We start from the raw sequence: 25,968 nt of genomic DNA on the forward strand, positions 1-25,968 counted from the left end.
TCAGTTGGTGTGCAATGAATCTAAAATATATGAAAGTTAAATTTTTATCATTACATTATGGAAAATAATGAACTTTATCACAATATGCTAATTTTTTGAGAAGGACCTGTATATCATGTTCCATTTGTGCAACCCAGTGCAGGAGCAACTATACCAATATTTTTTTATACCCTGACATGATTTAAGTTCTTCCTATTGAGTTTGCACAGGTGAAACATGAGTGAGACTACTTGGTAATTATGAGCAATAAGATTACCAATGAGTGAGACTAACTGGAAAACTGTAATAGTTTGTTCATTGTTCCTCTAATTGTATCTATCCACCTTGTTGCTGGTTGTCGTCTTTATTACCTTCAACTCTTCCATATATTTTATATAATGAACCCTGTTTAAGAGCTGAAGGAATTGTGAGCAGCTACAAGACTAAAGTTGGTTTATTTGAAGATTTTGACTTTTTGCATATTAATAAAAACCCAGGTGCTATTGTGGACTTTCTAAGCTTCATATGGCTCTAAATTCATTTATATTTTTATATTGACAGACATAATAAATAAATCATATTGAGTTTAGTCAAAAGATAGTTTGTGAGTTTCTTTAGAAGCATGACGCAATTAACCCACATATTTTTTTCCCAAGAGGAAATGTCAAAAATATCCAGTGTGTTTAAATTCAGATTAGATTCTTAAGTGTGTATATGCTGTGGCATAAAGTTTGTCGATTACTATGGTTTAGATTAAGATCAGACAGCATTTTACGATTAATTTATGCCAGAAACCTGGTAAGTTTTTGTGTTTTTGTCACAGTTCACATGTTTACAATTTTTTGTAGACAGGTCAGTGACCACAGTGCACACTGAATTCCAAAGTCATGTTTACTTAATAAATTATCTAAAATGAAATCTGGCCAAAAAGTGAACAATTAACTTTCAAAACAGTGTTTTGCTGATACGGTATCTTCTGTATATCTAGGGTGAAGGTTGTGTGCAGATAGTTAAAATTTAATTGTTAAAAAGGGACAGTATTAAAAATGTGGACAACAAAAAGTAAATATACTATTAAGAACAAATGCAGTAAAACTATGTTGTGTAAATATGTCGGAACTTTATTACAGAAGTTTAGTTTGTATGAATTTGTTGGTGTGGCAGCAGATCAGCCCCACACACCTTGCAAAAGCATGCAGAAGGGGGACCAACTGCTCTAAATTGCCTCTAGGTATAAGTTAATCTTTATCAGGATGGAACATTATGAAAGATAAATGAATAAACAATTTTTGTTATGATCATTTGGAGAAATAGCCAATGTGCACCAACACAACCAAAGCATTAGAAGTGCTGAGGAACTCTTCACCCATCCATCTCAATAAGTAAGTATTCAGAAAAATGAACAAAACAAGCCAGACTTGCAGATTAATCAAAAGCAGCCTGAGTGTCTAAGAAGGCTGGACAGAGCAAGTCATTCCACAAAGGGCATAAATACATCCTGCCCCCCATGTCAATATGTAAAAGCAGTGTGCATACACAGCCAGATCAAAGTGAACCATGAAAGGGAGTATTATACAATTATTAATATACTGCCTTTCGCAACAGACACCAGGGGCAATGTCTTATTTGCCTCACAACTGATGCCAAGCAGATTAAGTTAGATAATCAGAATGCAGCTAAATTTAGTCCAACTAAAATTACCAGTGGTTCATTATTTTAAAAAAAGAACAGTCAAAAGTTTAAATCAATTATGTTAAAATCTTTATAGATCTTTGATGAAAATGCATTATAAACAGGCTTATGAAAACAATGTGGAAAAAAAAGAAAAACAATGCAACATAAGATGAAGAAGCAAACACCTTTAAGTCCTGGCTAAGTCCCATAACTTCTGAAATGAACAAGGTCTGATACAAAGCACAAATTCAACATTAACAACTGTAGTGCCTCAACTTGATCCCACACGGTTTTGCATTCATGTCATTCTTACTGTTTCATAATGTGCCGTGGCTCAGAGTTCAGAACAGTGTGTAATATCACATTTAAATCATGAACAGACAAATTTTAGTCAAGACCTTACAGAATTTACATTTTCTTATGAGCCTTGAACATCACATTACAAGAAGGAAAATGTACAGATATAATTCCAATCTTCATCAGTAAAAGGCACACCGTAACACTGCAGATAAATTATACGTTGTCATGTTGAACTACTATTGTGCATACTTTAATACTTAGATGAAAATGGTGGCCAACAACATAAGGCAATGATTCTGGGGAGAGGTAATGAGTGAGTGATGTGGAAATATGGTTTCAAATCTCTATACAATTAATAAAAACGCTTGATTTCCAGTGACATCACAATGTTTTATAAAGGTCCATGCGCTTTTAACTGCATAAAAGCGATGGAGTATTTAATCTGCAGAGTATGAGGCATTTTTACAGACATACAATACAGCTATACATTTGTTGGTAGTGAAAAAATACAGGAGAACAGGTTACATTAAATATTTAGAATATTTTAGTGTTTGACCACATTCAACTGTTCATTTAACACCCTCAGCTTTTTTTAAACCACAGCCTTGGACGAGGACCACTTTTACACATGGAACAGTTTACCCCCAGTCCCACAATTTCAGCCAGAATAAAAACAGGTACCTAGTGTAACCACAGTGGATTTCTTTTCTCAAAAATCACCATGAGTGCAACAATAACAGAGATTGTGTTCTGTCTACAGAGGAGTGAGTCTCTGAAATCCTACTGAATAGCGTCTACTTAAACTGGTTGAATACAAAGTTGTTTTGTTTAAAGGTTACAGTGCCAAGCCTGGTGGTGACATGCTGCATACTGTGTCACATTCTCAGCTAATTCAGAAATGCTGACACAGCAAAAACAAGAAATAAGGCCAAACATTCTCAAGCAGGGCAGGGTGTTAAACAAACAGGTCACAGTAACTGGCCTTTCCAAATTTTCTGGATTTTCAGTGTACATCCTGGAGGGTATGTTTACCATATGTTTTACATCAAGCCCCCTTTGCTAAGTGACACTTAAACCTCCATTGCACATGTCTATATTTCACAGCTTGGAAAATGCAGCCAGTATGAACATGTTCAGAATTACAGAGGACTACTTGTAGTATTGTAGGTATCCTTGAAGAAGGCAAATTAAAGGTGCATGTTCATGTTAAAGGTACACGCCATTGGGCTTTTCTCAGAAAAACATGAGATGTAGTTAGATGCAAATGAAGGCATTTGCTGGAAAGGCAGGAGGAAGGCAGGAAAAAGGTGTAGAGGCTCATTTTGAAGTTTCAAGTGAAACTGTGATACTATCATATAATTCCACAAAATCTCTTAAATCAAATATTCTACACACTATGGATTAAATAATAAAAAAAATACAACACATTTATTACAGTGTAAGTACATGTAAAGAGAGAAATGAAAATGGTTGTGTGAATAAAGTAGTCATTTAGCAAACAATTATTTCAACTGGGATATAAACAGAGCCGATGCATACCATTACATAAATCTACACCCAAGCTACTCATCTAGGAAATGGATAAAATGTTGATCAGTAAACACTGAAATCTTGGTCCCAAAAATTAAAAAAAAAAAAAAAGGTTAGAAATCTGCTGAAATCTCAAGACACAGGTCAATATGTTTGATCTGATTTGCTTAATACTGCAAAATCGCTTCAGAAATTTCCTCATCTGATTTATACAGTTTAGTTTTTGACACATAAATATCAACATCCAATAAGTAATACATAAAAATCTCCTGACCTAACAATTATGCCCAGGTCCTCTGTGTTTACCGTTGCTGGACCACAGTCCTTAGCTTACCGAGATGTGCATAGTAATGCTAATTGCTCGGTCTTGCAATTAACAGCTTTGTAGTACATTGCATATTGTTTACTAACCGCTAATTACATGATTGGTCACATGATTTTTTTCGTGTTACTTGTAAACTGGAAGTACATCCAGTACTGCTCAGACCAGCTTAAAGAGACAAAGAGACTTTTTGTTACTGCTCCCATTGTCCTGTACCTATTATAAAAAAGTAACTGGCATCGTCATTACAAGTGTACCAAGTCTTAATGCTAAAACTGTACGCATTGGACCTTTCAAACCATAAAATGTAGTCAAAACCTAAAACCCATTTGCACATGATGAAGCAAAACCTCAGGACAAGACAACCAAGACTTAAAATGTGAGAAGAGACTTTGGGTTTGTTTCTTCTAAGCCAAGTTCCAGGACAATTACTAAAAAACACACAACAACTATTTAGTACAAGTGCTCAGCATTAGGCTGAAAATCAGTAGAGTTTGGCTTATATGGTCTATCGACATAACCATCATCATTTCTATCTTACAGCAGACTGTACCATGAGCGGCTTTTCTGTTAGTGGCGAATACACACGAGCTTTTCTCCAACCCTCAGTCGAGTGTCTGCATTACGCGTTTCAATAGAGCAGGAGGATCATCAGGCATCATCATTTTATATCTGGATATCTGATCTTATCCAAATTGCTTTTCCTTATTACTGGTGGTGGTTTTTCTTTTGACATCTTACAGCAGCTTCTGGTTAAAAAGTTCTTGAGTTCCTTAATGCCTCAGAGGTCATCAGTCATCTTCAGTAGTTCTAGGAAGGCACCAACAGCCCCAAAATAACCCTGTGTACAGGAGGATAATCCATGTTAGCATGTAAACGGGAAAAAATGTCAGCTGTACTCAAAACCTCTAAACACTCAAACCCTCATGATGATACCAATCATACAAACTAAAGCCACTGATGCACCTGCTGAAGCTACACCTACACAGCTACAACACGTTCTACCATGTAATCATGACATTCATTTCACTGCAGTCCTAAGAATGGTCTACTACTGAGAATGGGGTAGAGGGGGTGACCACAGTCAGTTTTATACAATTTTGTGTGTGTCTGCATATTATAAGTCTGTAATTGCTGCCAAAGGGGCTTTTACAAAGTATTGAATAAAAGGGATTAAATACTTTTGTAGAGATTTTAGTTCTTTTTTCAAGTGTTTCAGACCTCGAATAAAAACAAAACAAGCATTAATTAGTTTGCAAAGAACCCAATTCAAATTTTCCAACTTGGAAGAAGTTCAGACATCAAAGTTCGGTAAAATAACCTAATATTTAATATTGGGACTTTCACATTTTTAATGAGGTTTAGATCTGTATATTGGGCTGGCCATGGCAGGGTCTGGTGGTCTTTCGTTTACACTTTGGTTGACCTGGCTGTGTGGCATGAAACATTGTTCTGCTGTGGAAAAAATCTATCTTCCATGATAACCTTGTATGTGGTTTGATCCATGCATCCTTCACAAAGACAAATCTGCCTGATTCCAGCCTTAACTGTTTAACCGTTTAACCATTAGCAGACCGGGTGTTCAGCCAAGCTAAAAATTCACTCCGCAGAGACCAATTACTTACTTCAGGTCCAATCCTTATGGTCTTTTATAAACCTCAGCCTGGCACTACTTTGCTTCTCATTGATAAAGGCCTGTTCATAAAAGCCTGTCTCAAACCGTCCTCACTAGGCACTTCCCCCCAGGTCATCCTATATTTATTGAGTAACAATTTAGCAGTCATCCCAGTCAGTAGAGTCTCGTTTTCACCTTTTGTCAGTCTGTAGCTTTGTAGTCTTCAATGTCTGGGGCTTCACTTTGCTCTTATAAATGATCTTGCTTTTAGAAATTAGAACCAAATTGGGCTGAATTGTACATAGAAATATACTTAATATTTAATATTGTTGTTGACTTAAAATGCAATCATTTATATGTTACAAATATATGATTCTTTAGTTTATTTACTGAAACTTACTTCATGTTCCAAAAACAGTGCTTTCAGTTGACCTTTTGACCAAAAGTCCATGGCGTAGGCTAGCAGCTTCGTTGAAACTGTGTTGATTCGCAGGAAATTCCCCACAAATACCACCCTTTCGATTTTCTAAAAACAAACAAACATAACAACCTTTGATTAAAGAGATCCAAACTATGAAGATGTTTACTGCATAACTTACTTCACAACTTCCTCTGCTCTATCTGGATGTTTTGTGTATGATAGCCATTGACTTCTGTGTTGAAGCACATGGTGTTACATGAGCCTAGCCAGTGGGGGACACAGAGTGCACCCTTAGTGCCAGTCCCAAGCGTGGATAAACAGAAGGGTTGCATCAGAAAGAGCATTCAGCGTAAACACTGTGCCAGATCAAATATGTAGACGAATTATCCACTGTGGCAATCCCAAACGGGAGCAGCCAAAAGGAATCATTCACTCAGTCATTGACTTGTGTTGAGATCGCAGGTAGGGTTTTCATTTGTTGACTTTTTAATACACAAGTGACACAATAACCAGCAATAATTATATAGTAGAGTGTATACATATCACAAACATAACCACATACAAGAGACAATTATTGAGTAACTAGTCATATTTCATGGTAAACTCGGTGTCACGGCAAAGCTAGCCCGACATCTCCCCCTGCTGGAACTTCCAATAAGTTCGCCTCATATTGCCTGATGTGTGTGAAACATCTGCTTACAGCAAACATGAACTCACATCTGTTAAACACTAATAATTGATCATAACAGTTAACTAATGGCAATTAAATAAAATATATTAAAAGTGCAGCTCTTTATCCTCTTGGTGTTGTATTTTGCTCAGGAGCCTGACAGTGGCAACTTGGCCTGAACCAGGTGGATCCTGAACCAGCAACCTCCTTTTCACTAGTCCAGTACCGTAACCACCAAGCGACCACTGCCCTGATATCACAGCATTTTTCCGAACTGTTATATATCCCTCATCTGACTGACCTGTCTCAATTTATTTATTTATTAGGATTTTAACGTCATGTTTTACACACTTTGGTTACATTCATAACAGGACAGGTAGTTATTCGTTACAGGTAGTTACTCGTTTATCAGTTCACAAGTCCATTATCAAACACAGTCATGGACAATTTTGTATCTCCAATTCACCTCACTTGCACGTCTTTGGACTGTGGGAGGAAACCGGAGCTCCCAGAGGAAATCCACGCAGACACTGGGAGAACATGCAAACTCCACATAGAAAGGAACCGGACCGCACCACCTGGGGACCGAACCCAGGACCTTCTTGCTGTGAGGCGACAGTGCTACCCACTGACCTGTATCAAAGTCTTACAAACATTGTTTTGGTTTTTGTGCCTATATGACTGATATACGTCAATTTAAACAACAAAATAATAATAACAATGAACAGAGAACTGATCTTCATCCACTTAAATACAGAAGTGATTACAGACCAATGTCTTAACCAGCGCTCTTATTATTGACTTATGCCGTTATTATTAAAACACTAGTTAAGAAAATATGTGTTGGAAAAAAGTACTTCATTATTCCGGTTCAATTCATGAGATATAAATTAATGCCAAAGTGCACAAAAGCTGTACTGGTGGGTGTAGATACTTAATGTTGGTTTTTACTTCATTTTGATGATTTTATATATGAAAATCAAGTTTATTTAAAGTGTCCAGCAGCTCTGCAAGTAAAGTACAAGAAACCGGATTCCCAAATGAGCTTATAGTTGTGACATTATTTAGTAATAATAACAATAAAAAAGGAAAAACTTACTGAGAAATAAACTTTAACATATCTTTCCACTGTATATAAACTTTTTAATTAAAAAAAAGCTAAGAAATTAAGGATCTTGTCCATTTGGCAGTCCTCCTGGCCTATATAAAACCCAATCAATAAGGCAGCTTCTTATTTGTAGATCCATTTTCATACCTATTTTTATGTTTAAGCATAAACAGTGCCAGTATTTCTAACGACCGAACACACACAAAGTACATCAAAAGGAAAAAAAAGGCACTGAAAACCACAGCATCCTAGAAATGTTAAAAAGTACAATGCTAAACCCGCTGTTGTTCTGTGTGCCTTGATAGCCCTGTACAATGCTGCTTGATCTCCATGCCACAAGGCAACACTGTAAAGAAGCTGAAGGCACAAAGAATTAATCTGCTACAAACTTATTTTGTAGGTCTGTTAACTCAGTGTTTTCAAGAACATCTTGTTTTTACTAATTATATTCATTTGTGTATTTTGAATAAACAAAAAAAATCATGTCAAACCTCATTTACAGCACACATGCGAGCGATGGAACCAATGTTGTTTGTAATGGTGACCAGAGTAGCTCTGGCTAGGTCCTCTTTGCTGATGCTATCACGTCTCTCCTTGCTCATCATATGCCCAAAACTAAAGCACAAGAAACAGTAAGGATTTTCCATAAAGAAGAAAAATGTATTTCTGTCATGGCTACATAATAGGATGAACAAATATTTTGGTACCTGGATGCTACAGCAGAGCCCTGAAGACCGAAGCGCTCATAATCGCCACCATAAATGTCTTTCACCAACTTGTCGACGTTAGTACTGTCCCCCTTAGCTGCCATTTCTAAAGCCTCTTCAAACGTCTCACAGCCGGTCAGCAAGCAGCACAGGCCAAGAAATGTTCCGCCTCCCAAACTAAAAAAGACATAATACATTACTGAAAAACATACTAAATTAAAACACAGTTTAGACATTCACAGCCTAGATCCAAGGAAACCGTGTGAGACAGTGATATTGAAGGTGTGAACTGGATGAAAATAAAGGTGCCCTGCTGCCCTACAAAACCTAATGTTTGTCTGCTCTTCTCAAAACAGATCTGTTAACCATGTCTAAATAAATATAATTGGCAGTCGACCTTAAAATAATTGATGTAGAGATAAACAAAACTGCTAAGGGTACACAAATATTTCTAGTCCTGAGTGTTCAATAACACACTATTAGTAAATCTAAAAGTGGTGCAGCAGTAAAGTACACTAGCCCACCAGTGCTCTTGAGTTTGAATCTCAGCTCTGCTATCAGCAGGACGGAAGCCTACACAGACACACGACTGGCTGTGTCTGCAAGAAGCAGGACAATGGCTGAACAGGGATCCTTCTCATAACTGCTGCAATTATGACCTCTGCTGGCGGATCAGTAAGGGATAAGGTAGATCGATGCATGACTGAATGCAAGAACCCGCTTTGTGCAGGTGAAAAGATGTAGTCGTTATTGAACACGTCGGAGAGGGTGTTATGGTTGCTCAGTTAGCAGTGTAGGACTGTAGCAGTAGAGACAAAATACAGCTGGGTAATTAAATACGACTAGATAGGGAGAAAATGTAGGTGAAAATGCATAAACAGAAAATACTGGAAGTTCCACATTCCACAAACCAAGCTAGATATAAACACTATTTACAGTAGAAAAACATTTTGGCTTCCTTGACAATTAAATTGACTGATGAGGTGGGTATGCTTCGTAAGCAGGAAGTTCCTAAAATTCTTTCTTACTCTTGTGCAAAAACTGATTATCTGCTTAAAAAACACCTACTAGTCATTACATACTTTTACTACACTTTATTCTCCAAATACATCCAGTCAGGACTGCAAATCATACATCAATTTTATTATTAAAAATAAGAAATTACATCATCATTTTAATTTACTCACTATTGTAATAAATACTTTATATAACGTAACATATAGTATAGTTTGGTTGACATGTGCAAGCCATTTACCTGGTGCCCGTGACCCGCTTGTAGTTGTCTGTGGAGTAAACTGCCAGGATGCTGACCCCTGAGCCGATGTTTACCAGCAACATAGGAAAGGGATTGTCAAGGGAGCACGGCCTCTTGACACAGTTTTCCGGGTCTGAGGGGTTTTGGAAAAAGTAGCACTCTGGGTGGCCATTAAAGCCTACTGAGTCAACATAAAGCAAGCCCTGGATCAGACAGTCCAATTCATCCAGCTTCTGCAGCTCCAGATTCGCAACCTGCACACAGCCAGAGAGAGAACAGAATGAGAAGAGTAGCAAAGTCTAATCCAGGCTTTTTGTAATAATGAAATACCATTTATTTGTTTAATTCTACAACTGTGTAATGTGGAGCCTCTTTTAAGGTACCAAGCAGTGGTACAGGGCATGTCTAATCTTGCAGGTTTTCAGCTACACATGTATAGCTGTCAAAACAAAATAAGCACATAATCTCATAAGCAATACAGAGTAAATATCTCCAGAAATTACAGATGAATTATTTTAGGACACATGGATATTGTTATGCATCAGTCATTATACCACTATACCAACTTTGTACACTACAGATGGTTTTGTTTATTATTTTAATATACAGTGGTATCTTGAAACTCAACGTCACTCCCAGAACCAATTGACGTTGAGTTTTAAGGTACCACTGTATGTAGTTTTAAGGTATTTTTTCCCATTATGCATTTCATGGTCCCATGGAACTGTATATATTTTAGGCTTATGTAAAATAAATTTTCACATTTTAATTGTTTCTGACACACGCTGAAAATAACATAATATAAGTATAATATAAAAACACTGTAATATAACTAAAAAACAGTTGAAAATCATTAAAAAAAAGGTATACCTTAACCTTACTTTTACTTCTTTATTGTTTTCTTATGCTTCTTAATTTGAGAGAACTTATAAGCAGTAATAATTAAGAGAAGGTTATTGTTTCTATGTCGTTCTTTTAATACTTTGTCACATTAAGCCTTTTTTTAATGATAGGTGTTTTAGACTCTCAGAAAAGCTGATTATCACATTTTCTCAGAACCTCGAGCTGTAAAACAAGTTTAAAAGTGAAACAGGAGGAAAATCCAGATAAACACAGATACATGTGAAGCTTTCAGACTGGATTTGACGGTTATTCCACACAAATGCAAATTCGTCTCGTATTTGCACTTTGATGACGTTTTACTGCACCACTCAAGCCGAGCGCTGAACAAGGCAGCAGTCGCACACACGTTGAGTTTTAGGGGAACGTTATGTTTAAGGGTACACATTTCTTGACAAGGGCGTTGAATTTCAAAGATTTTGAGTTTAGGGGACGTTGAGTTTCAAGGTACCACTGTATTATAATGTGGCAGTATCCAGTCTAACGTGGATTTAAAGGCTAATTTAATATAACAGCAATGTCTATGGTAATTACTTCTTTATCTTTTACATCTTCCACCCTTAACGTTCATACATGCAGTTTGTTCGTTCTTTTAGTTATTATTATTATTATTTATTTATTGTTATTATTTATTTATTTATTCATTAATTCAAATTTTAACACTATGTTTACTCTTACAGGTGTAACCACTATTAAACAAATCCAAAAATGATGAGAATAATTTGCATCATGACCCAGAACAAAGGTAGAACTCTGCTGCTGCTCCGATTTGTGTTTTATATTTTGATGGTACAGTTGTTGGTTAAAAGAACTTGCTAAATCTGCACCCGTACTTAAAAAACACTCATACCACGTCTGTTGATGCATGCTCAATAATCCAGGTACCACAAATCCACAAAGTTGAATCAGTTCATCTGGACACAAGTTTGTTGTAGAGATACGTTTCGTCACTCAATCCGAATGACTTCTTCGGTCTGAGCTGGTGTTGAATACCCCAACCTTATATGCAGTTGATTTGCATAACGACTGATCACTGCCCACTGCATAACAATGGAACTGGTGATCAGGTCCATATGAATATACTCATACCACGTGTATTAGATTCAAACAGGTCCTCCTCTTATTTTACACCTATACACACCTCGTTGTGGTGTGCCTTACTGCACCCACCACAGTACTACATTTGCATTTTTTTATCTGCACACAAATGTCATTTAATACATGAAATAAAAATGTCAATATTCGTCTGTATGTCATATTTCATGAAAATGTCTGGCTACATGTACTTTTCTCTTTACTCCTCACCGTTCTGAAATCCTCCTCAAACTTGTAGGCTCCCCCTCCTGTGGCACACAGTGTGGTGTGCAGACTGGAGAAGTTCTTGTCACGGCCCATCTGAATGAAGCTGTGCATATCGTGCGTTGGAAAGCGGATGAAGTGCAGGTTGCCCTTGCGGCCGCACATGGTCAGGTTCTTCAGCTCCAGGTGCACGTCACGGATGCCCGTGTTGCCGTAGGCCACATTGGAGGTCAGGTAGCGGCGGATGCTTTTCAGGCTCTCTACCTCCTCTTGCTCCTCCTCAGCTGTGATGTCCTTGGGCTCAAAGTAGACCAGCTTCACCAGGGTGCCTCCAATATCCATGCCAAACCAAGGGAAAGCTGTAAAACACAGGGTTTAAACACAATGCTTTTATATTTGTCTTTTCCTTAATTCCAGTTCCTAATCTAGTATCCAGTTACGACCGTATTTTGATCATTCTACTGCTGCTGAACTCCACTATGACAGAGGAGCAGGTTCATAAGGAGATCTGCATCGCACATGGAGACGAACTCACCAATCTACATTACCCATCAGAGTGATGCACAGTGAGTGTGTTTAAATAGATTTTAGACTGGGGTGAATTTTCTTACTTTTAACAGGTGCCGTGACTAAACAACGGTTAAGTAATGCTGGTATAGATGAGCTCTGCCAGCAATAAAAAAAATGTAATAGTATTTCATTTAAAGAACGATGCCTGTCGCTCCGATTTATTTCTGAAATGAATTCTACTGTACTTGTTTACTAAGCTTGCATTTGTTTTCATTACAGTGTATCTATTACCTTTGCACCCCTCAATAAAGCTCGACTGAACTGATAAAGAAACCTACAGCTATAAGGGTCAGAACAATTGGCAGGAGTACATGTAGGTGAAAGGTGTGTTTATTCACCTTTAAAGGACATACGGAGATGAGTGACATAAATGGGGTGGAAAAGTAGTCACTTAAACACACAATGATGAAATGCTAAAAATTGAGATTGTACAGTAATACTAGACCAAAATAAGCTCAGAATTACAAACATATACTGTACATTGTTGAGTATTGTTGATTGACATAAAATGCATTTTGTCTATTCAATAATCTATTCATTGTTTTGTAGCTGTTAAAATGGCATAAATTGGCGACAGGGTGGCTCGGTGGGTAGCACTGTCGCCTCACAGCAAGAAGGTCCTGGGTTCGATTCACAGGTTTGCATGTTCTCCCCGTGTCTGCGTGGGTTTCCTCCGGGAGCGCCGGTTCCCTCCCACAGTCCAATGTCGTAAGTGAGGAGAACTGAAGATACATAAGTTGTCCATGACTGCGTTTGACATTAAACTTGTGAATCTTGTGTAACCAGTAGCTACCGTTTTTATCATGAATGTAACTAAAGTGTGTAAAACATGACATTAAAATCCTAATAAATAAATAAAATGGCATAAATCAATTTTAGATGAGGTTATTCATATTAAGACACAAAATGTTTAAATACTTCTATCCAAAGTTGTGCTTTTAACATTACAATCATAAACTTCTATCTCCAAGCACAAGCACGCAGACTATTTATTCTGGCTAATCTTTGTTGTGAATGAGCCAAGTATGTGCCCTCTTGCCCTGCATTCGAAAGCTGGTGGGTGACTGCAGTCTATAATGTCTGAAAAAATGATGACAGTCATCCACCAAGGAGCTTCTTCCTGCAGATTTAGCACATCACTTCATTTGTTATTTAATACATTTAAAAATAATTTTAAATGTATATGTACATTTGGTTTTATAGTAGTTCACTTTTCTACATGTGTTTAAACAATCGTACTGACAGTCATACTGAAAATCTGACATTCTTGCATTGTAAAAAGCCAGAATTTAATTTTGATGAGTGTGTTCACTTTGACTTTATTTCAAAGGTCACAAAATCAGGCCATGTCACTGATATGCAGTCAAATATACAAGTCAGTTACTGTCAGTTTGTATGTTCATTTATGTAAATATATGCACACATGCCTTGTCTAACACTATAAAAAAACAAAACAAAAAAAACAATAGTGTTCAATTCCCTTAGCCACTTTTTTAAACATGCTTCACCTCTGAGTGGCTAAAGAAGCAACTTATATGTGTTTTAATCTAAAGCAAAAATAAGGTGACAACGTCTCTTTCCAGAGTACCCAAAATAATGGCATGTTAAACTGGCGTTAAATTCTTGGCTCAGCTTACCGAATACTTCACTGTTACTAAAACTAATCTCTCTTGAACAGGTCTATTAATAACATGATAAGACCTTGTTGTGTGAGAAATTGTTTTCATTAGGCAAAATGTTTGGAAAAAGCCATTAGTTAATATATCACAATCAGAAAGGAAGATGCAAATTGTTTTAAATATTATTACATTGAATTTGGTAGGCAAAACTTTGCACTCTGCTGTGTGATGTACATAAATACAGCACTTAAATGGACAGTCTAAATCTAAATCTTAACACCCCCATCCCCTTTTAGCAGGCTTTTCAAACAAGAATGAACTGAAAGTTTGCATTTATAAGCATTTATTTTAATAAAATAAATGTTCAATTTTTCAAGGAGCCTCATGAGTTGATGCTTCACCATGCAATTATTCATTCATTAATTTTCAGTTTTACCACTACTTTTTTCTTACCATTCATGGTGGATCTGACACACACACACACAGAGTTGCAGGGCACATACACACAGTTTTTAGTAGCTCCGATTGGCCTGACTGCATGTCTTTGATCTTGAGGCAGGAAACCGGAGCACCCGGAGAAAACCGGAGCACCCGGAGGAAACCCATGGGGACACAGGGAGACCATGCAAACTCCACACAGAAAGAACCCTGGCCGCCCGCCCGCCCGGGGAATTAAACCCAGGCCATTCTTGCTGTAAAGCAACAGTGCTACCCAGTGCGCCACTGTTCCGCTCATTACCCTTGTTGTGCAAAGAATAACCAATCACTTTGTATTTAATCAATTATACTAAAGTACAGCGCTTCATTTGTTATTTAAACAAAAAAATTTTCCCAAATAAATTAAAAATAATTTTAAATGTATACATACATCAGTTTTTATTGCAGTTTACCTTCCTACATACACCGATCAGCCATAACATTAAAACCACCTCCTTGTTTCTACACTCACTGTCCATTTTATCAGCTCCACTTACCATATAGAAGCACTTTGTAGTTCTACAATTACTGACTGTAGTTCATCTGTTTCTCTACATACCTTTTTAGCCTGCTTTCACCCTGTTCTTCAATGGTCAGGACCCCCACAGAGCAGGTATTATTTAGGTGGTAGATCATTCTCAGCACTGCAGTGACACTGATATGGTGGTGGTGTGTTAGTGTGTGTTGTGCTGGTATGAGTGGATCAGACACAGCAGCGCTGCTGGAGTTTTTAAATACTGTGTCCACTCACTGTCCACTCTATTAGACACTCCTACCTAGTTGGTCCACCTTGTAGATGTAAAGTCAGAGACGATCGCTCATCTATTGCTGCTGTTTGAGTTGGTCATCTTCTAGACCTTCATCAGTGGTCACAGGACGCTGCCCACGGGGCGCTGTTGGCTGGATATTTTTGGTTGGTGGACTATTCTCAGTCCAGCAGTGACAGTGAGGTGATTAAAAACTCCATCAGCGCTGCTGTGTCTAATCCACTCATACCAGTACAACACACACTAACACACCACCACCATGTCGGTGTCAATGCAGGGCTGAGAATAATCCACCACCTAAATAATACCTGCTCTGTGGTGGTCCTGTGGGGGTCCTGACCATTGAAGAACAGCAGGAAAGGGGGCTAACAAAGCATGCAGAGAAACAGATGGACTACAGTCAGTAATTGTAGAACTACAAAGTGCTTCTGTATGGCAGGTGGAGCTGATAACATGGACAGTGAGTGTAGAAACAAGGAGGTGGTTTTAATGTTATGGCTGATCGGTGTATGTTTAAACAGTCGTATTATATAACATTCTTGCATTGTAAAAAGCCATAATTTGATTTTAACTTTGTCTTTACTATATTTCAAAGGTCACAAAATCAGGCCATGGCACTGATATACAGTCAAATGTACAAGTCAGTTACTATTTAATCAATTATACAAAAGGTTGAAGTCATAAAGGCAAGTGAGGGATATTAGATCTGCATCTCACATTCAGTAGAGGAGATGCAAACTGGAACTGTCATTTAGATTTTGTTCTTACTAACATGCATTATTCATGTGTTATTCTGATAAAAATAGACCATTCAAACTAAACCTTATACATGATTGATTGTATTTTGTACATAAACATCTGTATAAGCTACACGTGCAGAAGTGCAGCATTGTCTAGTGGCCAGTGATAGCTCAGTGGTTAAGGTACTGGACTAGTAAACAGAAGGTTGCCGGTTCAAGCCCCGCCACCACCAGGTCGCCACTGTTGGGTCCCTGAGCAAGGCCCTTAACCCTCAATTGCTCATTGTGTAAGTCGCTTTGGATAAAAGCGTCTGCTAAATGCTGAAAATGTAAATGTAAATGTCTGACACTGACAGTCTGAATCTATCTCAATAGCTCTGATGAATCGCCCCGCCCACTTTACACAGACCTTGCTTCTGATTGGCTAAACAGACGGGTCGATCACGCCAGACCGGTTTTTTGTCATATCTGCTGAATCTGCGCTGGCCAATGAAAACCACGTACACGATTTCACCATACACAACACACACTTCAACACACACACACACACACACACACACACAATGCCATTTAAACAACAGCATTTACACGGTGTATTATATAAAAAAAAACATCAGAAATTATTTTTTTTTTTTCCTAAAATGATGTTAATATGGTCTGCTCTGAAATGTCAAATTGGAATTGAATTTGTTTGGAAAAAGACAAAATAAATATAGACTAAAGAGGTTTGTTTATTCATTTACTCCAAGAGCCTCACCTGAGCAGGTGTTCTGTCGATTTACCCTATCTTATCGAAATGTCCTACCATAGCGCATTTTTATATATATATAGTAAATATCTGTAAGTTTTACCGAATTTATTCTTATTAAAACTAGACTACAGGCATGTCGATATATATATATATATATAAAATCATAACTAGTGGTAGCACATCTTGTTAGATGTATATATTATTATAACTAGTGGTAGCACATCTCAATAGGTGTGTTGTTTTGTTATAACTAGTGGTAGTACATCTTAATAGATCTGTTATCTTATTATAACTAGTGGTAGCACATCTTGATAGATGTGTAGTGTGTTATTATAACTAGTGGTACAACATCTACATAAATCTATATATTATTATAACTAGTGGTAGCACATCTTGATAGATGTGTAGTGTGTTATTATAACTAGTGCTACAACATCTACATAAATCTATATATTATTATAACTAGTGGTAGCACATCTTGATAGATCTATATATTATTATAACTAGTGGTAGCACATCTTGATAGATGTGTAGTGTGTTATTATAACTAGTGGTAGCACATCTAGATAGATCTATATATTATTATAACTAGTGGTAGCACATCTAGATAGATGTATTTCTTATCATACACTATAGCTAGCACATCTAGATAGATCTATATGTTACTATAGCACGAAATTATCTCGATGGGAAGGATAAATCGACAGAACACCCCGGCACCTCACTGTACTTCACTGTACCTGACAATAAAGCTCACTTTAAAAACGCGTCTATTTATTGGAGAAAAGCGCAATTTGTAATGCGGTGAAAAAACACCTATTTTATGAGAATATTTCTATCTTTTTACAATATCAAAGCTGCGACTCAATGCAAATTGTGCACACTGCACCCTGGGTCTCCTTTGTTTAAGGAAGCCAGCAGAAATGCAGGACTAATGCAGGACCGACGGCTGAATTGCGCTACTTACGGGGTCGGTTCTTTCTGCCCGAGTCCACGCGTCTCCGCAGCCTGCAGCGTTTGGCAGGAGAGACGCTGTTGTGAACATCCTGATGAAGATGGTGGAAATTTTCAATACCATTATGTCCACCGCTACAGTTCGGGCCACCATCGTCTCCTCCTCCTCCACCGACGGCGCTCGGACTGGACTGCGCCGTGTGGAATCCGTTCAGCAGACCGTTGCTGTAGTGCGTCGGTGCTCCATTTTGCTCGGGCGTTTTGGCTTTTTCCATAATGTGACACGGCGCAAAGCGAGCGACGCTGGACTGACCGTTTACCTTCGACGACCCTGAGGGGAACCAGGCTAAGAAAAGCGTTCAGACTATCGGACGGCGTTTAGTACGGAGCTGGAAGGACGCGTTTCTTGTTCTAAGAGGCGATTTCGAAGACGCTGTCGGTCATTTTTTTTTTTCTCTCCTCACGCGTCTCGCTCGAGCACTGCAGCTTCCGAGTCAAACAGCCGGTCGGTGACGTCACCGGCAGAGTGAGACGTCACTCGGAGAGGAGTGAAGGAGGGCAGAATGTACCAGCCTCACCTCTACCCTCATTTCACCACCACTCACACTGCACCCACACTCTCATGCCACCCATACACCATCCTTACTAGCATTTCACCACATTTTATGTGTTTATTTATGTTTTTATTTTTATTTTATTAGGTTGTATTTTGGCTGGAGTGGTTCCACCCTCACCACAGCACAGTTAGAAGGTAGCAAACACTTGTAAGGGACTGGTCTTTATCTCTTTCATTTTAATGTATACACAGACAACATGTCCATTTATATATGCTACCCATACACCATCCTTACTAGCATTTCACCACGTTTTATGTGTTTATTTATGTTTTTTTTATTTATTTTGTTTTGTAAGGGACTGGTCTTTATCTCTTTAATTTTAATGTATACACAAACAACATGTCCACTTATATATGCTACCCATACACCATCTTTACTAGCATTTTAGTGCGTTTTATTATTTTTTTTTTTATTTAACCTTTAATTTAACCAGGCAAGTCATTAAGTCATTATTTACAATAACAGCCTGGCAAGTAGAAGAGTCTACTTGAGGAAGAGGGAATACAACATCATCAACAGGGGGAAAAGAAGGGAAAAACGAAACAAAAATTATAATCATAATAGTAAAACAGTCAATTCATAGTAAAACAAGTACATGTATTAGTAAAAATATTCCTAATGCTGTTCTTAAATTTTGAGATCGGAATAAAAACCTGTAGTTTTAAAGTTTTCTGGAGTGTGTTCCAATCTCTAGCAGCAGATAACTGAAATGATGAAGAGCCAAAGGCAGTGTATGTTTTGGGAATGTTTAGTTGAATGATGCTAGATGACCTGGTGTTATATGTAACAGACACTGGCTGTATCAGGTTTTGTAGATAAGGTGGTGTTTGACCAAGGAGAGTTTTGTAGATGAGTGTAAACCAGTGTATACTGCGACGAGTGTGTAAAGAAGGCCAATTAACCAAAGTGTAAAGAGAGCAATGATGAGTTCTAAAATGAGCATTTGTAAGAAAACGGAGAGCTGAATGATACAGAAGCATCAAGCTTCTGAAGAGTGTTTTTGCCTGCCACTCGGTAAACTGTATCTCCATAGTCAAACATAGGAAGTATAGTCATCTGAACAAGAGTGAGTTTAGCAGCACGAGTGAAGGAAGAACAATTTCTGTACAGGAAACCAAGTTTGGCCTTAACTTTTGATTGTAACTGAGTAATATGGTGCGAAAAGGACAATGAACTGTCTAACCAGATACCTAAATATTTGTACTTTGTAACTTGTTCCAAGATGGCTCCTTCCCTGGTAGTGAACTTAAAAATGGGTTCAGGTAACTTGCCCTTCCGGTCAAACCACATAATCTTTGTCTTAGAAATGTTTAATGACAATTTAAGGTTGGCAAAAGAATTTTGAACCTGGAGAAAGCTATCTTGGAGCAAGGACAGTACACAGTCAGGGGAAGAGCCAGATGCATACAGAATTGTATCATCTGCATATAAGTGAATGAGAGCATTTCCAGCAACAAGGGGAATATTATTAATGTATACAGAAAACAATGTAGGTCCTAATATTGACCCTTGAGGGACACCATTAGTAACCCAACGAGGGAGAGAAGAGACATTTTCTAATTTCACAATCTGTGACCTTAGAGAAAGATAGTCTGTAAACCAGGCTAAGTTTATGTGTTTATTTATGTTTTTTTATTTATTAGGCTGTATTTTGGTTGTAGTGGTTCCACCCTCACCACAGCACAATTAGAAGGTAGCAAACACTTGTAAGGGACTGGTCTTTATCTCTTTAATTTTAATGTATACACAAACAACATGTCCATTTATACATGCTACCCATACACCATCTTTACTAGCATTTCACCACGTTTTATGTGTTTATTTATGTGTTTTTTTAATTAATTTTCTTTTGTAAGGGACTGGTCTTTATCTCTTTAATTTTAATGTATACACAAACAACATGTCCATTTATATATGCCACCCATACACCATCTTTACTAGCATTTTACCATGTTTTATGTGTTTATTTATGTGTTTTTTTATTTAGTAGGTTGTATTTTGGCTGTAGTGGTTCCACACTCACCACAGCACAGTTAAATGGTATCAAACACTTGTAAGGGACTGGTCTTTAACTCCTTAATTTTAATGTATACACAAACAACATGTCCATTTATATTTGCTACCCATACACCAGCTTTACTAGCATTTTACCACGTTTTATGTGTTTATTTATGTATACTTTGACTTTACAATGTCACTTATAATGACTTTAGACTTTGTATCTATACACTGTAGGGACAAAAGTATGCACTTACATGACCATGACCTTGTTGGGAATCCTATTTCAATACTGTGTGCATTAAAATAGAAATAGAAATGAAGCCTAAATTTGGTGCTGTTTTACCAAAACTGTGTGAGTGTGCAGATGTTTATTTATTATATTCATGTTATATTATATATTATATATAGGTGGTTCTTTAAGAAGTTTCCATATTTTTTAACTCTATTTATAAAGAAAACAAATGACATTACTTTTCTACAGTCACCTATTGACCTGATGGGCGTCTACATGCAGATATGATTGGCTGTGTCTAAGGGGGCATTGCCAAGGCCTAGCGATGGATTGTAGTTTGGACTGATGTCTGTACAACTGATAGCAGAGCTGAGATTTGAACTCGAGAGCTTGAGAGCTCAGCACTGGTGGACTAGCGTGTGTTACTGCTTCTTCACCCTAGCTCTTTTTCTGTTCCAGCATGACTGTGCCCCAGTGCACAAAGCAAATCCCATAAAAGAGTGATTGGGTGAGTTTGGTATAAAATAACTTGACTGGCCCACACAGAGCCCTGACCTCAGCCTCATTAAATACCCTTGAGATGAACTAGAACAGAGAATGCAAGTCTCGTCTAACATCAGTGTCTGACTTCACAAAAGCTCTTCTGAATGAATGGGCAAAAATCCCCACAGACACACTCTAAAGGCATTGTTTGATGTCCTGTGGAACTCCTGTGGTGACACAGAGCCAGCTCTTCTCGTTCAACATCAGTGTCTGATTTCACAAATGTTCTTGTGGCTAAATGAGCACAAACACACACTACAAAACCTTTTGATAAGTCTTCTCAGAAGAGTGTAAATTACTTCACCTTTCCAGAAGGAGTCCACATAGTTGTGGCCAAGTAGGTAAACAATCACAATAACATTATGTTCAAAGGTGCATTGTAATTCACTAGTTCTCTGTCTGGGGTTATTTACGTTCAGTGACCTCTGTCCTAGTGTATGAGTGGTATGGTGCTGAAGGTTACATTGGGCCAGGGGGTTGGGAGTGGTGTGCTGTGGTGGTGTGATGGTTCAGGGTTCAGGTTTGGGCCCAAAACAAAGCAGCGACTGCTTGCTGCAGGGATTGTTGAGCTGAATAGCATAGTTAGAAGTTTAGGGAAATGTAATGAAATTAATAAATAACTGAATTATTAAATAAATAATCAAACCGGCAGGTAAAAAGTTAAAAGCTAGTATTAGGGGCAGGGTCTAACACATTATACCTTTAATGAATTTAGTTTTGATACTGGTGAACCATAACTTCAATGAGATCACAGGTTTCCCACGATTAGCTTACATATCAAATGCAATTAGTTTTACTGATGGGTCAAATTGAATGTGATGCACAGTCAAAACAACTTAGTCTACTGTAAACATTGGCAGCACAGTTCCTCTCACTCAGTGATTTAATAGTGCTCATAATTTGTCCCTTCTGCAGATATAAACACTGCAACCTAGATGATAATAAACAGCTGTGATTTCCAAGCTTAGCCCATGAGCTATTATTGGCAAGTGATACATGGAAGTGTGGGTCATGCTGTCAGACTATAGGCTTCTTTGGCTGTAAATAATATTTAATATAAATACAGATTTATTGCTACAAATTATTTATAATAATCTTTTATAATAGGAGGAATAATATATTTATGTTCCTATAAAAAAGAACAACTAATAGAATAGAATGTTTAGTTTATTATAGTTTAATAATAAATTGTTTATTTGTCATACACTGATCAGCCATAACATTAAAACCACCTTGTTGTTTCTACACTCCATTTTATCAGCTCCAACTTACCACATAGAAGCACTTTGAAGCTCTACAATTATTGACTGTAGTCCATCTGTTTGTCTACATACCTTTTAAACCTGCTTTCACCCTGTTCTTCAATGGTCAGGACCCCCACAGGACCACTACAGAGCAGGTTATATTTAGGTGGTTGATCATTCTCAGCACTGCAGTGACAATTACATGGTGGTGGTGTGTTAGTGTGTGTTGTGCTGGTATAAGTGGATAAGACACAGCAGCACTGCTGGAGACAGTGTCCACTTACTGTCCACTCTATTAGACACTCCTACCTAGTTGGTCCAACTTGTAGATGTAAAGTCAGAGACGATCGCTCATCTATTGCTGCTGTTTGAGTTGGTCATCTTCTAGACCTTCATCAGTGGTCACAGGACACTGCCCATGGAGCGTTGTTGGCTGGATATTTTTGGTTGGTGGACTATTCTCAGTCCAGCAGTGACAGTGAGGTGTTTAAAAACTCCTTCAGCGCTGCTGTGTCTTATTCACTCATACCAGCACAACACACACTAACACACCACCACCATGTCGGTGTAACTGCAGTGCTGAGAATGATCCACCACCCAAATAATACCTGCTCTGTGGTGGTCCTGTGGGGGTCCTGACCATTGAAGAACAGCATGAAAGGGGGCTAACAAAGCATGCAGAGAAACAGATTGTCTACAGTCAGTAATTGTAGAACCACAAAGTGCTTTTATATGGTAAGTGGAGCTGATAAAATGGACAGTGAGTGTAGACAAAGAAGGAGGTGGTTTTAATGTTATGGCTGATTGGTGTATGTACATACTGTATACAGTACAATGAAATTGTACTTTTTTCACATATCCCAGCTTGTTTGGAAGTTGGGGTCAGAGAACAGGGTCAGCCACTGTATGGCTCCTCTGAAGCTGTCTGAAGCTGAGAGGGTTAAGAACTTTGCTCAAGGGTCCAACAGTGAGGGCCATAGCAAAGCTGGGATTTGAACCTTCAACCTTTCAATTAAGAGCCCAAAGCTCTAACCACTAGGCTACCACTGTCCCTAAGTATAGGCTACAAATTGATATCATAGATTATAGATCAGAATTACTTAGAATTAAAACAGCTATACATTTATCATAAACCAGTTGTGTGTGTGGATGCCTAGCCAGCCAAAAACACTGATGAGAACCCTGACATTGGCTAGAGTAACATAGCTACCCGATAACCACTATTGGTATTTTATTATTAAGAATAATCACTTATTAAGGAACCTTTACTAATATTTAATAGCAGTACTGGTAGGAGAGGTTATATATGATCGTCTGCCCAGTACTTGCATTACATTAGCATTATTTGTGGACCCTGAGTAGCATAAATGTAGGCGGAACTTTCCTGGTTTAGCACAAATCATATTACTGACTTGCATTGCAATTTAATTTTTTTATGTGCGCACACACACACACACACACTCTTTTATTGTTTATCACTAAACAAAGGTTAAACTGATAACAGACAACCAAAGAATTCTTGATGACTCTGCAGTAGGAATAGAAATGCGACCAGTATGCAGATGCAATCATATTTTGACAATGTGTACAAATCCCCATAAACACAAACCAAAATCTGGTGGTCCTGCTACTCTTCAACACTCCTGCCAACAATGATAAGACGCTAACAGATCATAACAGTACACAATGCTACTAAGTGGAATATATTTATATATAATTTTTACATTAGTATATGAGGGCATTGTGAGTATATCTGAACACAATATCCACTGATCAGCCATAACATTAAAACCACCTTCTTGTTTCTACACTCCCTATCCATTTTATCAACTCTACTTACCATATAGAACACTTTGTAGTTCTACAATTACTGACTGTAGTCCATCTGTTTCTCTGCATGCCTTGTTAGCCCCCTTTCATGTTGCTCTTCAATGGTTAGGACCCCCACAGAGCAGGTATTATTTGGGTGGTGGATCATTCTCAGCACTGCAATGACAGTGTTAATGTGTGTTGTGCTGGTATGAGTGGATCAGACACAGCAGTGCTGCTGGAGTTTTTAAACACCTCACTGTCACTGCTGGACCGAGAACAGTCCACCAACCAAAAATACACCAACCAAAAATAAAAAAGTTATTTTGTACAAATGCTTTTTTTTATTTCTCTAGTTAAAGTAATCTTGATTGGACCTGTAATCACCCATATATGGTTGGTTAATGTAGCTAAGCCGCTATCTGTGACAACTCTAACCTGTATGCAGATGAAGCAATGAAGATTGAGTTATAGTTTATATGGACTTGTCACTTGACACTACTGTAAGTGGAACGAAGCACCAATGTGATTTAACCATGTGATGGCAGTGTGGTCATGTGGTAAAAATATCCCCATTTTGACCGCTGACAGTTGTCACATGTCCAGTTGATTAAACTGCATATGTACACATCTGCACACAGCTCCAGATTTGATTGAAACAAGTTCACTATTAGAGTTAGATTCTGATACATGATTAGCACATGATCAGCTAAACGCTTAGTATCTACTTTGAATGACATTGACCATTTCATCAGCTACACCTACTATACATGTGGTAGGTGTACAGGTACTGACTGTACCTGTACCTTTTGTTGCTTTGTTCCCAGATGACTGGAGGTTGATATGGCCATAAAAAGGAAAAAACTTTGTATTAATGATTTTGGAATAAGATGTCCCAAAAATCTCAGTCAGTTATTCACATACCTTTAGCCACTGTAGCACGTCAGTTAGCTAGGGGTATGGCATTTTAGATAACTATTTGCATAATAAACACGATAAATGTGATTTTATGTAGATATTCTGTCAATTAGTATTCATTAGTATTGGTACTGGATTTACATAAATAAATTCTCAGAAATGTACATTTACGGCATTTAGCAGACGCTTTTATCCAAAGCAACCTACAGTACTGTGAGAGTATAGTCTAAGCAATTGAGGGTTAAGAGCCCAACAGCAGCAATCTGGCAGTGGAGGGGCTTGAACCAGCAATCTTCTGATTACTAGTCCAGTACCCTAACCACTAGGTTACAACATCCTACATCTACAATTGACTATGTACATAACACTAGCAACACAAGTTAAACAGCCACTAGATATAAGCAATGATTATATAATTGCATTAATGTAAGTTAAATATAAACAGTGATTTTCCCAAACCCAAGGCCGCTTTAGTCAAGGACAAGAAATTAAAAAACAACTAGAGTAGAAGAATAAAATCACTGCTAAAAAGGTACATTTTAGTGGAATTTGAGTGACGCTCAGGAGATTGGGGCAATGTTTTTCGTAGTGACATAGTTACTGTATCAGGGGGCCTTGAGTGTTTGGGCAGATCAGTAAGGGTGAGTTTAGCTAAATAAGCTGGCTTTACACCAAGCAGAGATTAGTATGTTAACAGGGAGTATAAACAGAATACGAAGTGGGACAGGTAACCAGAGTACAGGTAACTGACGCAGAATTGGGGTGATATCAGCTGATTTTACTGTCTTTTGTGTAGGGACAGAGGGAACACCAATAAGGAGTGAGTTGCAGTAGTCCAAGCAGCATGATACAAATGCATGAACCAGAGTTTCAGTATCTTTCATAGAGCATGGGACAAAGATGATACTGCATAAGTGAAAAAAACATTTAGCTTTTTGACCAAAGC

At 37.9% G+C, this 25,968-nt stretch overlaps 1 protein-coding gene across 1 annotated transcript; it reads right to left on the reverse strand.

The window, feature by feature from the left end:
* Positions 1-1,717: 1,717 nt before the first annotated feature.
* Positions 1,718-18,102, reverse strand: pank1b (pantothenate kinase 1b). Its single transcript, XM_063003193.1, has 7 exons — positions 17,672-18,102; positions 11,787-12,139; positions 9,582-9,835; positions 8,327-8,503; positions 8,111-8,234; positions 5,821-5,946; positions 1,718-4,646 (listed from the first exon to the last, which is right to left on the reverse strand). Exons 1-7 carry the CDS (start codon positions 17,931-17,933, stop codon positions 4,587-4,589), a joined length of 1,356 nt encoding a protein of 451 aa, XP_062859263.1. The 5' UTR covers positions 17,934-18,102; the 3' UTR covers positions 1,718-4,586.
* Positions 18,103-25,968: the final 7,866 nt, after the last annotated feature.

The sequence above is a fragment of the Trichomycterus rosablanca genome, chromosome 10 (assembly GCF_030014385.1).
Source record: "Trichomycterus rosablanca isolate fTriRos1 chromosome 10, fTriRos1.hap1, whole genome shotgun sequence".
Lineage (NCBI taxonomy): Eukaryota > Metazoa > Chordata > Actinopteri > Siluriformes > Trichomycteridae > Trichomycterus > Trichomycterus rosablanca.

What these genes read in the sequence shown, in the direction of transcription:
- pank1b (XM_063003193.1), bottom strand. Translation starts at nt 17,933, where the DNA reads ATGGAAAAAGCCAAAACGCCCGAGCAAAATGGAGCACCGACGCACTAC. An exon ending in TTGAGGAGGATTTCAGAACG is followed by an intron (nt 9,836 to 11,786) that starts GTGAGGAGTAAA and finishes GGCTGTGTGCAG; the next exon opens with GTTGCGAATCTGGAGCTGCA. An exon ending in AAGCGGGTCACGGGCACCAG is followed by an intron (nt 8,504 to 9,581) that starts GTAAATGGCTTG and finishes TGTCTTTTTTAG; the next exon opens with TTTGGGAGGCGGAACATTTC.